At 54.7% G+C, this 18,003-nt stretch overlaps 1 protein-coding gene across 1 annotated transcript in view; it reads right to left on the bottom strand.

Moving 5' to 3' along the window:
- Positions 1-18,003, bottom strand: part of POC1A (POC1 centriolar protein A) — a 72,621-nt gene that overhangs the window by 36,751 nt on the left and 17,867 nt on the right. The window contains exons 8-9 of the mRNA XM_059075275.2: positions 9,833-9,901; positions 7,996-8,094 (exon numbers count right to left, since the gene is read on the bottom strand). Coding sequence (XP_058931258.1) covers positions 7,996-8,094; positions 9,833-9,901 — 168 coding nt within the window. The remainder of the gene's footprint in view (positions 1-7,995; positions 8,095-9,832; positions 9,902-18,003) is intronic.

Genomic DNA, 18,003 nt, shown 5'->3' with positions numbered 1-18,003 from the left:
CACTGCTGTCATTGCTGTTTCAGGGCTTGTTCCTGCTCTTGCTACCTGGAGGCACTTCCCCAAAAGGCTCTACAAAGAAGACCTCCACCTGGGGGTTAAAATGTTGGGCCACAAGCACCCAGGCCATCTCAAGTTCCAGTGTCAGAGACTCACCTGCCAGCTTCCCTAAAGGCCCAGAAGACTCTGGAGGATGGGAGGTAACCTAGGCACCCCCATCTGCAGGGTAAGAGGTGGACACTGAGGACAATGCAGGAGGCAGGTGGCCTGGAGAACATGGATTCAAGCACTGATGCAGCAGCACTAATGGCCAGGACAGGAGCTGAGAGAGGATGACAGGCCCGGCAGAGGCCCATGGAGGGCTGCCCTGGGTCCCATCCTGTAACTGATGTCCTTGGCTGGTAATAAAACCACACATCTGCCTGCCCAGTTGTAAACAGAGCTCAGTGGGTTTAAAGAGTGCCTTTAGGTCTAAAGAGCCTAAAGGGCAGCACTGGGATTTCTTTTAACACCGCACCAAGATCAGAACCAACCACACCGCTTTTCCTCTTCTGGAAAGAGGAAGACTACAATGCTCCAAACTGGGCTGAAGGGACACCAATTCTCCAGGCGCCTCTCCCAAGCTGTAGCTCCCATGAGCCATAGAAACTTCCCAAGATTCACAGAGACTCACTCTCTCTTTCCAGCCACCTCCCTGCCCGCGTTGCCAGGGTGTCAATTGGCTAGACTGTTTTCCAACCAACCAGCAGCATCAGCATCACCTAGAAATTTGTTAGGAATGTAAATTTCTTACTGAATCAGACACTCTGGGGATGGGGCAGGCTGAATTTTAACAAGCCCTTAGGGTGATTCTGATGCACACTAAAGTTTGAGAACCACTGCAAGAGGCTTGCTGCAATAAATGTCAAATGTTAAAAGGCCTGTCTCCTCACTCCACTGCCAGGAAGCCCAGTAACTCTGCCTGATGCGTTTCTGCAAACATTGTTCTCGTGCTTGTCAAAGGCAACCCCTCCCTTCTTGTAAACACAGTAATTATTTAACATGTGCCTGGTAGCAGCCCTGACACGCCTCCCAGTAAGTCAGCTGTAGCCTCTGGAAGGAAAGGAGAGGGCATCCCGCCTGCCTCCCAGTACTGGATACAACAGGTCAGCGGGGAGGGCTCAGCCCCTCACTCTGATCCCTGGGCCCAGGAAGCCCTTCTGCTAGGGGCGTCGAATATCTGGTGCTCCTCGACCATGCACAGCCACGTTACCCATCAGCAACTGTCCAAGGGTGCTCTGTTTCAAGCAGGAAACTTTCTTTAAATATCGCAGTTTGGTGACAAATATTTATATATTTCTAGTCTCCTCTGTCTTCCCATGGAAACTAAGAAACCTAGAGCACTTTCCACGACTTCCATTCAGGTAAAGGTGGGGAAAACGCAATCTGAGTGTGGAGTGAGGCATCTGCCTGAGCACCTCTATCGCCCAGGGTCAGCAAAGGCTGTGGCGGCTGCCCTGCCCTGCCCTCACCCCTGCAGGATGGTCTTTTGCAGAGTAAGCCGGTAAAATGGAAAATGCCCAGAGAAGTAATGTACTCTGGGGGAGAGAAATCAGGATACAGAGAATCCAGATGACCTGTCTGAGGTTACAGGAGAGATGTGCCACATCCAGCCAGGCCCCAGCCTTGGCTTGGAACAGGATACAGGGGCAATACTGCCAGCCAAGCTCTTAAAGGGGCTCCCAGAGCCATAAGTTTCCAGCATCATCCACCTCCCTAGTAGGGCTGCCTGAGAGTCCTCTCCAGAGCAGCCATCCTTCTAAGATTGCTGTCCTCACCGCAGGAAGCACCTGGCCAGCCAGGTCTCTTATTGTTCCCCTGTACTGTGCCAGCCCCAGGCCATTCCAGGTGATCTGGAGACACCTCACAGAACAGGAACCTCAGGGTCTTAGTGGGGGGAATAACGGGGACCAGCAACAGGGAGTCAAATTTCACCAAGGGTGAGGGGCACGCAGACACCAGAGGTCCCAAGGCGGTGCTGCCAGGACTCAACACAAGCGCACACACACAGAAGTGACGAAGAGCTGTTTCTGAGTCACCAGAGTCTGTCCTGTGCTGGGCCTGCATATCTGTCCCAGGGGCTGAGGAGGCTAGGATGCCCACTGAGAAATGGGGAGAATACCTCTTGATTGTTTCCAGTCTAGGGTCTCTTAGTTTTGCTAACAAAGGGGCTGAGACCCAAGGGCACAGGCTTGATTGGTACCTGGGCCACTCACCAGCAGGTGACCTTTGGGCTCAGGTTTCTCCTCTGTGCAGCACAGCGGGCAGGAATGAATTATCCCAAGGGAGTCATCCACTAAGTCCCAGGAAACATGAAAACAGTCCCTACTGTTCCTAAGTCAGCCCCCAAGGCCCAGGCCCTGCCAGGCCCAACAATGGTCAAACCAGGCAAGAAAGTACTGGGAGGGGCCGGGGAGCGTCTGCTTTCCTGTGTTTCTCACCAGGCTCTCGTTCACATGGATGAAGGAGACTGTGGAAGGCCAGCTATTCAGCCAGAGGGTGCAGCAGAGCAAGCGCCCCCAGCACATTAAGAGGCACATCTCGACCCCCACAGATGCCCCGAGCCCAAGGCAAGGTCAGCCGATGTGTTAGGAGTCTGGGTCCCATGAAACCAACACTTTTCCAAGATGCCTGTGTGCCTGGCATCCTCTGACTGAGGATCTGCTGCCAAGAGCCCCTTGCAACAGCTTGGAGAACTCAGAGCCAGAACTGGCCTCAAGTGGAGAAATGAGAGGCTCCCCTCTAAGACACTTGGGGTTCACAATGCCCCATCTACCAACCCACACTTCTCCTCACTACGAAAAGCAAATGCCAGCCAGAAATGTGTGTTCTCAGTAAAAGACCCAAGTCATCCAAGTTCCCAAGCGAGAAAGCAAATCTATGAAGCAGGTGGAAACGGGTCCCTTCCCCAACCTTGACCCAATGACTCCTCAGTCCAGGTGCCTGCATGAGAACCCAGATCTTGAGCAAACGCCACCTGGGACTCCCAGAGCCTCAGCGTGAGGCAAGATCCAGTGCCAAGACTCTCTGGGCCAGGGATCAGGGCCCAAGAATCCCTAAGTCAAGCCCACTCTGTATAGCACCCCAAAATGGAAATGTGGGAGCTGAAGGGGGGCACAGGGGGTGTCTGGGGCTCCACCTTCAGAACCAGAGAAACTAGGAAGAAGAAACAGGCCATCCTTAGGGAAGGCTGAGACCTTGGACCAGATATCCTCGGCTAACCAGGCCTCCTCTTCCTGGGGACGGTCCTAGCACTGAGGCTCAGGAGGTCCTGGACACCATGCCCTGAGGAGTCAGGGGGTAAGGGGGGAAAAGAGGCCTGTTTCCACCCACCTCATGGATTTGCTTTTGTGTCTGCGAGCAGAGAGGACTTGGGCTACTCATCAGGAAGCACAACTGACGCCCACAAGAGTCCAGAAGCCACAGTGGACCTCACAGGGACAGTCTGCTGAGCAGAGTCAACCTCAAATGTGATCCGGTCAGAAGGGTCCCCACCCCCACCTGCTGTCCCTCATCACAGCAGGTTTGGAGCACATTAAGTCCCCTGCCCGGGCAGGGGACTTGCCTAGCTCTGTTGGACAGAGGAAGGAAAAGGAACATTTTAAAAATAGCTAAAGCTTGGTGAGCACTTGCCACATGCCGGGCATGGTTCCAAGTGCCTGCTTGGCATGTACCACCTCGCGAAATCTCCCGAAGGAGGACCTGGCATCTCCCCATTTGAGGTGAGTGGAGAAAAGCCCTCAGCCCTAGACCTCAAGGTTCTCTGAACTGGAGGGCAGCCAGCCCAGAGAACTCAGGAAGTGGTTTTCTAGTTTTACTAAATTACCTAGAATTCGGCCTTCTTCCAGTCCCGCCCCACCCAGCACAGCCTTCCTTCTCAATTGCATAACAGGCTCTCAGATGTTTTAAGAGAGGGCAAGAATAAGATTATATCAGAATAGATGCATCTTTGCTATTAAAAATGGTTTTACGATGCTTCTGTGGTTGAGGCAGAAGTCAGCTATAGCGGCTGGGACTTGGGGTGCACATGCCAAATCCAAGGTCAGCCAAGACACAGTGGTCCATAGCCTCAGGGACAGACCAAAAAGCAGAGACAGCAGGAGGGAGTGAGAACAGTGAAGATGAGTGAAGAGAGGGCGAGAGGATGAGGGCTGTAGCAGGAACAGAGCTAAACAGGAGCCCCTTGAAAACGCCAGCACAAGCCCCTGCCACAGACAGCTCGTGGGGCCCCACACAAGCCTCTCTGGGAAGCGGCTCATCTGCTTGAAACCGTGCAACCTTCCTCCAGCCATGCACCGTGTAGTGGGGCAGACCACGGAGTTTCCTGCCCACCCTCAGCCCAGTGCATGGGCTGGAGTCCTTCCTCTGCAGGCTTCCAAGCAGAGAAAGCTCCCCAGTCACAGCCCTGAAATCCCTCCTCATCGCAACTCAGCCAAGAATAGAGGGAAAATGGAACCCATTATTCTCATTCTGAAGGGCTGGGAAGTGGCTTTGGCTTTTCAACATGAAATGTGTCTAAAAATAAGCTGTGAATTTCAACCAGAGGTTGAAAATAGCTCCGGCAGTGAACAGAGCTCTGTTCAGAGTGGGCTCAAGGATGGCCTTCATTCCAAGAGCGGGAGTTGAATGCCACAGTCAGGGCAGGGGTCCAGGGCAGGGGCTGTCACAGGCTCACAGGGCTGCCTTTGCCATGGTCTGCCCCTCTGGCTTTAAACTGCCAAACTCTAATAGGCATGTGGTCCAGAATTCAAAATCCAGCACCTGGTCCAATCGCTTCCTAAAATCCCCAAAAGCGCAGGAGTGACTCGTGTGGCGTTAGAATCTGAGACCCAGTGTGTAGACAGAGCTGAAGCGGGAGGGGCCTTCAGGTTTGAGAGCTCCTTGGGCACGGTGGTGGTGCTCACGGGCGCTCTGAGAAGCCAAGCCACCAAATCACTCACCAGGTACTACCGCAGAGCCTGGGAAGCCCACAGGCAGGAAGGGTAAGAATACACTCCAGGTGTAGTGAAGAAAACCAAGTTGCTCAAGGTCTTTTTTTGTTGTTTACCATCACCCATGGAAGATTCCACAGTTTGATAAGCCAAACGACATTTCTACAAAATGGGCTTGTGCTAGAAAGTCAGGCTGAGAGACCTGGGCCACAGCTGCTGGTGGGGGAGCCCAGATCTGGCCCATCAAGCAGGAGCACAGGCTCCAGAGTCCTCAGTGCCCCCCCAAGCTCTTCCCACCCTGACAGCCATGCCCGCATTCCCACCCTCCTCCTGCTGCTGCAGCAGCCCCCTTTCTGGGCTCACTCCGAGGCAAGAATTACTGCCGTGATTCTCAACTGGGAGCAGTGCTGCTCCCCAGGAGACATTTGGCAATGTCTGAAGACATCTGTGACTGTCACAACTGGGGGCAGGGGATGCTCCCGGCAGCTGGTGGGATGCTCCTAAACATTCTACAATGAACAGGATTTCTTTGGGCCAAGATTCATCTGGCCCAAAGAATCGACGTGCCAGGGTGAGAACCCCCGGGTTGCTGGAAGGACAGTAATGTGGACAGAGCTAGATGGTTGGGGGCTCCCTGAGGAGCTGAGACACCCCGGCCAGCCACAGAATCAGTCACCAGTACTATCTCGGCACCAGGGAAGCCCTGGGGCAGGACAGGCGAGACCATACTCGCCAGCTTGCCTTCCCAACTCAGGGGGAAGACCTAGCCACTGAGCCGTGCTATACTGCCTAGCTTGCCTCAGTTTGGGAAGACGAAAAAATTCTGTGTACGATGGTGATGATTGTTGCTCAACAGTGTGAACGTACTTAATGCCACTCAACTGTATGCTTAAAAATAGGCAAAATGGTGAATTTTATGTTATGTATATAAAACAAAACAAAACAAAACAGCCTTCCCGGCTCTCCTCTTGACCTGGGAGTCCTGAGATCAGAGCAGCCCCTGAAAGGGTACACCGGTGGTATGCATGTGTGGACATAGTGCGTCTGGAGGAGGACCTATAGGTCAATTCAGAGTCTCAAAGGGGCCTGAGACAAATGAGGAAAAAGCCCCAAATGAAGAATGATTTTAGGATTAACAAGTCAAGTCACTTCAAAGGTTAGCAGAGGTCACCTACATCACACATGGGGTCCTCAGAGCCTGTGAGTGTATTCGGGTCCCATCGTGGAAATGGAGGCTTGCAAAGAGTGGGTGCTTTACCTGGGACCACACAGCCAGAGCCCACACCCCTTCCCCAATTTGAGCCCCACGTGGTGATGCCCACTGGGCAGAGGGCCTGAGGGGAATACGGGAACAAATGGTTTTCCTGAGCCCGGCTGATGGTTCGAGCACCCAGGCCCTACCCTGCCCTGTCCTGCTGGCTTTCCCCACCCCACATCCTTTGTCCTAGATGATCAGGCCCCACAGCTATGGGAAGCAAGGGTGCCCCACACCCCGTCTCTGAGCTAGGGCTGAAGGGACAAGAGGCAGCTTGTCCAAGTTACTTTCTTAATAGCTACAAGACAAGGAGCATGGGATTCTCCCCTTGCTGGTGATTACTAACCATTCCCAAGAGACAGGTGGCAGGGCCCTCCTCCAGGATGAGAAAGAGCTTCCAGGCAGCCCTTTGCCACCTGCAGTTTCTAGCTTACTCAGCCCTGCTCAGAGGGACCAGCATGGTAGGTCCCCAGGTCCAGGCATCAGGGCAGGCAAATAAGCCCCAGGTGTCTCCTCTGTGAATGAGAGCAGTAACTTTACCCACTCATCCTGATGAGGTAAGGAATACACAGGGCAGTACATGTAAAGGCCTCAGCAGGGCCTGGCTCACTGTAAATACCCAAGAGACGGACAGGAAGCTGTCGGGGAGTGGGCATGGACCCCAGAGGATCCCAACTCCACAGTCTGGAAGATGCCTTTCTAGGTGGAAGATGAAATGGCAGCAAGCACACCACCGTGCCACCCAGCCACCCCCTCCCCGCCCCACAACAAACCCAAAAGCTGAGAACCGGCCACTCCTTAGCAAATGCAGAGGGAGAACAAAACCTCTGGGCCAAGGGCAACCCTTGGAAGAAAAGCTTTAAATCCCAACCTGGCCTGTTCCTAGAGGGAGCCCCAACACACAGGATGGGGTGTGGGTGGGGCAGGACCCTCTGCTGGAGCCAAAGAAAGGCCCGGGATGGACTCAAAGGCTTCCTGGTTCTATTCTGGGCCAACCTTGACTTGCTGGGGACCTTGGGCAAGCCGCTTCCTGTTGTTCAGGCCAGTTTCCGCGTGTGGGAGAGGCCATACTGCCTCTAAGGTCCAGGAGGGAGAGATTTAAGCAGCCTGAGGCCACTGGAGCTTACAACCCTCACAGTTCCACCTCCTTGGCTTCACCGTTTACTTTAGCCAAAGCTGAATGTGACCTTATTCAGTGAGATGGTATCAGTTATCTTTTTTTCCCCAAATATTTGTCAAAAAAATATTAACTATTTTAATTCAGGAACACTGAATGCCCTTTTACCAACAAAGGTACTAAAAATGGTTTGTGGCTGAGGAACTTCCTTTCCATGGTTTAAAAAAAAAAAAAGGAAGTAAGAACAACAGGGCTGGGGCCCTTTCCCATTTGTCCCAGCTGTGGCTTCAGGCCCTGTACCCTCTAGGAACCCAACATCGAGCCCAAGGCTCAGCAAAGGATGGGGCCTTCCTTTCCTAAGGCCTCAAACAACCAACGGCCTACAGCATGGAGATAGTCCCCCACCAGACGGTACAGGGCCTAGGCACCCAGCAGTGTGTGCTAACAGCCTCTTCATGTCTTATGTGTTCATTCTAGATTTGAAACAAAGCACCACAAGCACTTAAGTTTTTGGTAAATGATGAGATCTTACCAGAGTCTCTTCCCGGTGACCGGCCTAAGCCTGCAGCACCCCTACCATCCCCAAGCCCAGTGCTATTCACCATGACCCAGCCCACCAGTCACAGGGCTCAGGATATGCCTGTCAAGCCACTTACCAGAGTCCTGGAGGAGCTGGCCAGCGTGCCCACGGGCCTCTGCACTCTTAGGACTTCTCCATAATTGACAACATCAAAGTTACTCTTCCAAACCATTACCTGTCGAGACCAATAAACACACAGAATCAGGGGGAGAAAAAACCCTTACCAGTCCTTCTCCATGGAGAAAATGGGCCCAGAGACCACCCCCAAAGTTCTGGGCCAGTGGTGGGATTGTGGTCCCCACCTGGCACCCCACTCCCTCTGGGACCTGCCCCATCTCTGAAGAGGCCCCGAGAGGATCGGGTGCTCCACCAGGATGGAGAGTCTCTATCACCACTGGGCCTCTGCACTGGCTGCTCCCTGGGCCTGGGATGTCCCAGGCCCAAGCTCTGTGTAGCTGGCACCTCAGGCTGAAGTGTCTGCTCTAGTACCACCTTCTCAGAGAGGCCTTCCCTGGCCCTCCTGCTAGTTTTTAATCATAGCCCTCTATTTATTTCCTTCAAGGCACCAGAGTTGGTAGTTAGTTAATCTTTGTCCCTTTTCCTTGTCTACCATCTGTCTCCCCACTAAAATACAAGTTCCTTAGGGTGGGGGCCTGGCTGGCTTCACTGTGAGAAGTGGTTCAGATACAGACTCCAGGCCAGACAACTAGGATTAAGATCCTGGCTCCACCCCTTACTGTGTGGCTCTAGGCAAGGGACTCAACCTCTCTGTGCCTCAGTTTCCTCATCTGTGAAAAGGGGATGGTCATAGTTCCCACCTCAAAGGGCTGCAATGAAGCTCACAGGAGACAGTCTGGCACAGACACTGGCCCCCAGGGAGAAGTCGGTAACATGTCCATTATTCTACATCCCACTGGGAGGATCTTCATGCCCTGAGGCTCCTCCAACAAAAGCTGGGCAAGAGCACTCCCTGCTGGAGGGTGCGGGCCACCCGTGGCTGCACTCCTCTAGGGCCACTTCCAGGATGGCAGGAATTGTGAATCGTGGCCAGCAGTCAACTGAGGCTACAGAAAAACCAACGAATCCACATAGGAGGGAAATTCAACGTGCCCTGGATGCATGCCCCAACGGGATGCAGCCACAAGCCTGGTTCTTTGGGAGGCTGCTCGCCACTCCCAGAGCAGCACCACTGTTCATTGCTCCCCAACTGATGAGCATCTAGGGTCTCTCATTTGTCCCCTTTACAAAAAGAACATCGGCACACACCCCCTTGTTTATAGGGTCCTGTGTACTGCACAAGTCTAACTGCTGAATGGTCCCGAGGCGGGGAATGGCTATCAGGAATGTGAAGAGAGAATGTCAAATGTCATTCCCAAAAGGCTCTCGGAGCAGACAATCAGAAGGCAGCCAGGGAGTTGACAGCAGCGGCTGCCCAAAGAGGGGCCAGGGTGGGAGAAGCCCTACTTCCTACCAGGTTGCCTCTTGTGCTATGTGAATTTCTTTTGCCAGGACTTTATTTATGGTGTGAATTTACTGTACTAGTTTCCCTAGTCTTCTGAGCAATAAGCCAGGCCTCCATGCCCAGAGGTTGGAGATAAAATAATCAGGAGAAAGAAGTTCCTAAAAAACCGTTTTAACTTTCTCACGGCAACAGTAACCCAGACTTCCTACCCACGCTGGTTTGAGCTGTAAGGGTTTTGAGATGCTGCCACGCATCGGCACCTGCAGCACTCCTGCTCTGGGGAGGCCAAGGCCCAGCTCTGGGGGCCCCACCCCAAGATTCAGGCCTCAAGATTGCTGAAAGCCACCAAGGAAGCTGGTGAAACCCAGCCTGTCCATCCCCAAGATACCTCGGCCCCCTGTTCTGTTCTGCTCAGTATCAGCTGAGACCCCTCAGATCATTCTTTACTTACTTGTTCATCAGAACCTCCAGAAGCAAAATACTCCCCCGTTCTTGAAAAGGCAACAGTGGTGGCTGGACCCTAGGAGAACAAGCCAAAAAGAGCAAATACCAAAGGTCACTCTAGATTCTCAATGCTCCGGAAGAAACCAGAAGACCATGAGTGAGAGAGGCAGCAGGACTTGGGGCTGAGCACCTCGCCCCGCCCGGGCCCTCCCCAGCCTCTGGTGGAGGAACTGGCAGGTGCCCAAACATGAGCACTACTGCCAAGACTCTGGTCCCAAGCACCACTGACAAAAGCTGGGCCATGAGGTCGAGGGCTGGGCCAACAGGAATGAGCAGGAAAGGCCAGGCAGACAGCCCTACCAGACTGACATCACTGTCCTCACTTCCCAAGGAGAAGCCGGATGTCAGAGAGGTGCACTGACCTATCCCGGGCCCAGAACTCTGTCACCTGACCCAGACCATGCCACCCCCACCCGCCAACACCACACTGCAGCTGACCAGAGAAGCGCGGAGCCCCGTGGAGGAGCCAATGAGCAGAGGCAGGGCGCTTGGGGAGCTCAGGTGAACCAAAAGGCCAGAACCAGGGCAAGGAGGAGGATGGGGTGGGGTTACTGAAGGTGCCTGGGCAGGGGAGCAAAGTGACGTGTCCCTCTAATGGGCACATCACTTCCCTCATGTTGGGGCCTTGGGAGGAGACATGCCACTCTGGCTTCTCACGTGCTGAAGGTCCACTGAACTGTCTGAAGGGTGATGTCAGGCCTGCACCTGGCCGCACCAGTGAGCACATTCAGGCTTGGGGCAGGGGGCATGATCTCCCGGTAAAGAGGGGGGGCTCTTCCCCACACGCCTGAAACCCACTGCAGAAAGATGCACAGAGCAAGAGTCTGCTTGGCATACCACCACACTAAAAGTTTGGCCAAAAGGAACCATTGCTTCCTTTCAGCCAAACTGTCAATGCGGCAACACCTGGCATTCCCCAAGCAAAGCCAGATATAAGAGGTTCTCGCCTAGATGATGACAGTGCGGGCTCCATCGGAGGCCACCTCAGTTCCTCCAGAGCAGGACAGGGAGCAACAGGAGCTCCAACAGAGAATATGAGGGGCCTTCGGCAGCAGGGCTGACACAGCGGTGGGCCCGTGGAGAACAGGAATACTGGGAAGCACTTCCACCCAGCGGCAGAAAAGACTAGACAGGTTGTGGGCTGGAAAGGGATCTGGCAACACGGAGCAAGGCCAGCTTCTGCCTGCCCAGAAGAGACAGGCAGGTTAGACAGAGCTGCCCCCTGGGCCCAGGCACACTGGGCAGGAGGCAGCATGTCTGCCCATGCTTCTGGAATCTACCCACGGCTCCTCCTCTCCGAGATGCCCATAATGGGGGTGATGAAGAAGTACAAGGGGCCCGAAGGGGCTGGGCTCACAGCAGCCCGGGAGTCCTCTGCAGCAATCCATCAGGACAAAGGAGATCCATTCTCACTGATGGGGAACAATGTCCACTTGCATAGGTTGAGTGTGCAATACCAGGAGCGCGGCATCACGGGTTGCAGGCGCAGGGCCTGGGGGTAGGATGGGAGCAGGTCGTCTGTCACCCAGATACCCTTCCAGGTGGACAGTCACCACACACTGACAGGACTTAAGTGGGGGAAGGCAATTTCAGATGACTTACTTGAGTCTTAGAAATCTCTGTAATTTCCCATACTTTCAATTTTTTAACGAGTATAGAGCACCGTTACATTAATACAAAAACAAAACAAAACTGTTCTCATTTTGAGGAAAAACAAAGAGGGAAGACAGAAAAGGGAAGCACCACAGTACGTGGAGTGTCCAAAAACCCAGGCTTTCTGGCTACCCAGAGCTCACTGAGGAATGGCAGGTTTCCAAGAAGTCACAGCAACTAAGGGACCAAACAAATATTCGTGGGTCAGTCTCCTTTCCTGTTGACACTCAACACCAGATGCCAAGTTGGGGACAAGATGTTGGAGGCCAAGCAGCAGCAGGACCACTGAAGAATGCGGCCGGCAGCCCAGTTTGGCAGGGGGGTCAGGACCAGAAAGCAGGTGCTAGGAGCCCTCCAGGCAAGAAGAACTAGAGCCTTCCCCAGAGTCCAAGTCCCAGGAAACTCCAGGGAGGGCGCGAGCGACAAGGGGGCTCAGAGGAGCTCTTGAGGGTTGAGGCCTACAGTCCTCCCCAACAGTGCCCATTTACCAAGAGGACTGCATGGCTCCTACACCAGGTACCTCGGTGTTCCTGGAAAGAGTGGTTTCCACGAAGGCTCCTACCCATCCACCCCAGGGCCCACAGAAGCAGTCCAGGGCACTCAAAGCACAGCCCAGAGAATGGCTGGCCCTGGGCTCTGCCGTGGGCCAAAGTCATCATGGACTGCAATGCAGACTCGGCTCTTCACTGCTGACAGTCTTCAACCGAACCTTTCGTTGGCCTTTGGGGCCCCAGACCACCCAGACCCCCAGAGACCTTACCAAGCCCTCTACTCTGCCCTTCCCATCAGCACCCTGGCCCCACTGAACTGCTCGTCGCTCCGCAAAACTGAGCTCAAGAAGGCTTCTTTCCGTGTTCTTTCTGCAGCCTCCTACATTGAGCTCTGAATTTGGTTATTTTTGATCTTTCTTGGTTTTAAATAAATTCATTTAAGGCTACAAATTTGCCTCTGACTGCCATCTTAGAGCTTAGATCCCCAAAGTTTCCCATATGCAGTATTTTCACTGTCCTTCATCTCCAAATGTTCCATTTCCATTGGGATTTTCTCTTTAGCCCAGCAGTTATTTAGAAGTGAGTTCTAGTTTCCAAACCCCGCGGGCTGGGGGAGCCTCTTTTATCACCGGCAGGGATCAGTTGTGATCAGGAGTGTTCTCTGAGACTGTCCCACCTTCACAGTGGCTGATTCCTTTCAGTCAATTAGTCACTCTTGATGCATTCGTTCACCGGCTAGGGCCAGGCATGTGGCCAAGTTGTTTCTTCCCACAGGCAAGGCCTGGGGCCTCTGCAGCGCTTCCTGAGAGGGACTCTGAGCAGCAGCTCTCAGCTGGGCCCTGGACAGCGTGGGTCTGACCTGTCGCTGATCGCCAGGGGTGCCCACCTGCCTGAGGTCCTGGTCCCCACCTGGCTCCAGGCCAGGTCCACTGGCAGGGACGCTGCCTAGCCTCAACCGGATCCTTCCTCCCTCCCTCTCTGGATCTGGACAGTTGGAGCCTTTTGTGAGATGATCATCGTGAGCACTGGATGCAGCCCGGTCCCCCACCTCTCTCTCCCCCCTGACCCAGCTGCACGTGGCCCTCGAGCTCAGCTGGACTCACACCCAGTCATTTCACCACACCGCCTCTGCCTTGCCAACCTCCAGATCCAAGGGACCCATACTGGCTGGTTCCTTCACTCTCAAACAGCAAGGCGTCAATGGAGGGGGGTAAAAAAGGCAAAACAAAGGATGTCATGGTGTTTAGATCCCACAGCTCCTGCCGACTCTCACTCCACAGCCCCTGCAGTTTGTCCAGACCTCTCCGCTGGCCTCACCCCCTCTGACCTGACTCCCTGAGTCCCTGCACACCTGAACTTTGACCACTGTGGCCACAACAGCTAGAGGGACAAAGGCCCAGCCAGGTACCCCATCCCCACCATGCAAGGGTTTTGATATGTTTTTCACTGGCTGCCAGCGAACAAAAAGCAATGTCACACCACATGCCCCACGTCAGAGGTAAAAGAAGAGTGGCCATCAAACAGATACACGGAGACCAAGGAGGCCTTTGGCGTGGGTGCTCTGGACTCTGACCCCCGGGCTCAGGCAAAGACACAGCAACCCAGTCCACCAGGACGATTCTTCCACAAGTCCCCGTGAGGGAGGCTCGGCACTCACTCGCTAGACCTGTTGTGGGCTGGTGCTTATGTCCCTTCGTGGGGCCCCGTGGACAAGGAGCGGCCACGTAGGCTGCTTCTGACCTTGGCCAAGGACACCTGTTCCCAGCCCTCAACTCTGGGCTGCCGGCAGGGGACAGGGGGTCAGGCTGAGCTCTTGGTTACTTCAGCTGGAGTAAGTGAACTCCTCTCCCTCCTAATGTCCCCTCACTTCTCCTGGGAGCTGCCCAACCATCCAAGGCAGATCTAAGCCTCTCAAGCAGCAAAGCAAGTCTCCAAAATGAACAACTACACAAGGGCCACAGGGCGCAGAGAAACCAGGTGGGAGGGGCCCATTCTAAGAGCTTCCTTCCTCCTGGGGCAGCCAGGGGCAGCCCACGTGCCCAGGCCGCTCTGTCCCCCTGCTGTCTCTCCTCCTAGAGGGCGAGTCCCCCTTGTTGTCACTTCCCCAGCCCCAGCCCCAGCCCCCGGCGCAGCACAAGCTGTCAGTAGCGTCGGCCGACCCTGTGCTCTGAGACTATGATTTCTCGACAACGGAGCACAGCCCCTCACACAGCTACCCCGGGTTTGGGGCTCTGGGCCCTGGGTGATAGGTGCTCGCTCCACTGCGGGCCAGCTGAGGTTCGGGGAACCACGTGCCTGCTGGTCCCCGTGTGGTTCAGTCACCCACAGAGACACGAACGCCAACTGCACAGCCGCAAACACCAGATTTAACGGCCCACCTACGCCCCGCCTACCCTCCTCTCCCAAATAGCTCTGGGGACTAAAACCAAATGAGCATGTCTCGAGATTACGTTTTGGAAAATACAGAAAAATAAATCTGTATTTCTAGCACGATGCCCCCACATTTGCCACACAAAACTATGGGGGCCTTGCTCGGGGCGCAAGGCTTCGAAAGACAGCTGCCGTTGGTGGGAAAGCCCTCCCCTCTCCTGGTCTTCCCTGCAGCAAAGTGAGGGGTGAGTGGGGTGAGGAAGCTCCCGTGCAGCTGATGCCCTAAGTCTGTACAGGATCCAGCGAGAAGCAGCGTCTCCCTTTCCTCCTGCTTAACTGTCCCGGTCGTGGTGGATCCCCACAGCAAGACTTCCCAGAGCCTCAGAGAGGGCGCTGGCACATCTACCCAGCCCAGTGTCATCAGATACCCGGCCTGTCCTCCAGGAGTCAGGCCCTGGAAAAGACCCGATGGGCGGGACTAATAAAGGGCAACAGAAGCAGACCTGTAGACCAAGGCAGCAGCAGGCACAACCCACTCAGGACAGCTAGTGGGGACAAGCTGTCGGGGAATCACTACAGCCCACACACTGTGGGACGGATTTTAGGAGTTGTGTGACAAAAGAGAATCCAGAGCAAGAGGATGTTCTGGGGCAGATGAGAACAACCCTCAATAAAAGAAGAAGCCAGATAAACCCTTCAGAGACTCTGTGGCTGAGTGGGAGGAGGGGCAATGGGTGAGCCCCATCCAAGAGGGGGAGGGGCCGACAGCTATGGCCCTGTGCCCATCAGTGGGTGTTAAGTCATCAGAGCCCCCTAATATGTACTCGGTTTCCTAACAAACATTACCCATCCGTGGTGCCAGGACCATGCCCATAACAGAAACTTTAAACAGCCTTTTAAAGAGCTCTCATCTAGAACAGCATGGGGTCATTTTCCAAGAGCTGCGCAGGACAGGGACTGGCATCTGTGAGGACATGTCCTCTCCCATTATGACAGATATGGGCGTCATTCTCACCGAGGAGGAAAGGTTTGGCAAAGTCAAGGTCTTGCCCACTGTCACAGGTTAAAAGGTGGAGCCAGAATGGTTTGACCCCAACGTCCAAACCCTTTCTTCCCATTTGTGGCCCCCCAAAGCTCAGGCTTTTCTGGCTGAACAAGATGGGAGAGTGTCCATCATTTTTCTAAACCAGAAACAGGTGGGTACAAGCTGTTCATCCCTGGAAATGTTGTGGTGTTTCCTTAGAAAGCTGGGCATCAGACAAGGCTGTGAACCTTCCCCAACCGAACATATCCAGCACTTGGTCTTAGTCAAAGCAGTTGGCAAAGTTGACCAGTGCAGGCTATTTTCCAGCCCAATCATTGAGAGAGAAATCACGCTGGTGTCCCCAGTGGCAGAGGAAGGAGAACAGTGCACCATATCCAGGCTGGCAGTGCCTCCCTGCTCTGTCCACTCTCCACCCGGATGGGCAGATTTGTCTGGAAGCAGAGGGCTACCCAACCTCTCAGCCCCAACAGGCTCCTCAGCCTGTCCCACCCCCCTGCCCTGGCAAAGGCGTCAGTGTCTGCTCGGCTTGAGTTTGGAAACCTGCCACCCTTGCACAGCAGGAGCAGCAGGGCGGTGAGGGGCCAGGGCCCGTGTAGGGTTGGAGTCAGCAAAGGGCTTGCCCAGCTCTCTGGCCTGTTCCCCAAATCACCTGGGGACATCCACCCTGTGGAAGCCTCTGAAGAGCCACACGAGCCCCAGCTGCAACCAAGGAGCTGTTTCTGGGGTACAGCACATGTGGCATCGAGCTCCCATGGGAGCTGGAGCCTCGCTCAGTCACCAGCCACACCCCCTGAATGGCCCTTTGTGGCTCAGAGTCCCAAAGCCAGGACTGCAGGGGAGAAGCACCAGAATCCTTCAGGCTCACAATAAACTTGTAACTGATGTCCATCCCCAGCCCCACAGGTAAGCCGTCCTCACATGGGCCGATGGAAGTGTGACCGATCACATGCACGCCAGAGAACCACCAAACTGCCAGCATGGTCAGACTCCTGGGGGCACAAGCAGTCCTCAGTGCCAGCACGTGGGCTCAGCCCAGGAGACCCAGGCCACACTGGGTGATCCTGATCTCAGCTTTTCACTTGGCATGTGCCTGTCCTGGTGTCCCTATGCCTTTAGGAAACAATATGAGACTTTTGGCCTCAACTCAGGCAAGAGAGCTTCTACCCAACAGCATGGCCTCCCCTGACCCTTCCTCACTTTTCCCCCAGTGGAAAAGTGGAAAAGTGCCCCTCTTGCACGGAGACACTTCCCTGTCACACACAGAGCCCCCTCTCCTGCTCAAGGTCTGGCTTCCCGCAGCACCAGCTCCCTGTGGCAGGCTTGTCTCGGCTGGCCTCTGACTCCCGGCCTGCACTGTCCCTTCTCATAAGTGTGGACCTGGAGGCCTCAAGGGGTGGCTGCTCCACGTGGCAGAACCACTCAATAGCTCTCCCTCTACAGCTCCCTCGGGGCTATGCCTGAGGGCGGTCACAAGGAGGTCCTCCAAGTCCAAACCAAAGCTTCCTGGGGATCCCTCTCCTGCTGGACCAGAACGCCATCACCTAGCAGCAAGGCTGGAACACAAGAAGCTATGAGGCCCGCTGGCCTCCTACACAGACCAGTGATCCGGAAACAAGAGTGAGATCACAACTTCTAAAAGCCACACATATGAGGTCAATGGGTGTGGTGGAAACTGCAGATGTGGATACTTGTTCCAGGTCGACAACCCTAAGCTGCATGAGACCCCCTAACAAGTCCAGATCATTCTCTGGACCTCGGTTCCCCCACCAGGACTCAAAGGTGCTTTCAAATCTGCCTTCTCCTCTGGGGGACAGAATCCCTGGCTATCTGGGACCACTTGGGAGCTGTGGGCGCCACAGGCTTCAGGAAGTGGCTGGTGACAGCTGTGCTTGGTGAGGCCCTAACTACCTCCTGGAACAGAATGTGGAAGCTCAAGTCACCAAGGAGTGCAGCTGTGCATCTTCCTGGAAGGACGGAATAGGGAGGGGACTTCACGAGCCAGGGAGCCTAAGAGGACCAGACACTGTATAGAGCATCTGGGCGGGGCTTCAGCCCACTTCTCAGCCCGTGGTGCAGGCCCTCTCCCTGTGGCTTGGCAGGGGCAATACATCCTCCAAAGGAGTCAGTACATCCTCCAAAGGGGTGTCAAAGAACTTCTTCCTGGAGTTGAGCCACTCTGGCCCGACAGCATGTCACAAACCCTCATAGGTCAGGGACATTTTCGGAGCACATTGGCTCCCAGTGACAACACAGGCCCAACTTCCACGGATTTGTCCCCTCGGGGAGAGCAAAGCCGCTCCCGCTCCCGGCCCAGATGTCCGCCCACACTAGGTATCTGGTCCAGCTGGCGGACTGCTTTTAACAACTGCCCAAATCAAGGCTGCTCAACCACATTCTCCTTCCTTAGCAAGCCACCCTTCGCTGACTTTGAATCGCCCCAAACCCAGGGGCAGAGTCAGAACCAACAAGAAGCCACAGCAAACCCTGGCAGACTGGGGCACAGAGGGAGAGCTAGGTTTTGCAGCCCCCCTCACACACACACACACACACCACGTACTT

The sequence above is a fragment of the Kogia breviceps genome, chromosome 10, assembly GCF_026419965.1.
Source record: "Kogia breviceps isolate mKogBre1 chromosome 10, mKogBre1 haplotype 1, whole genome shotgun sequence".
Taxonomy (NCBI): Eukaryota; Metazoa; Chordata; class Mammalia; order Artiodactyla; family Physeteridae; genus Kogia; species Kogia breviceps.
This window is presented reverse-complemented; position numbering and strand designations above follow the sequence as displayed.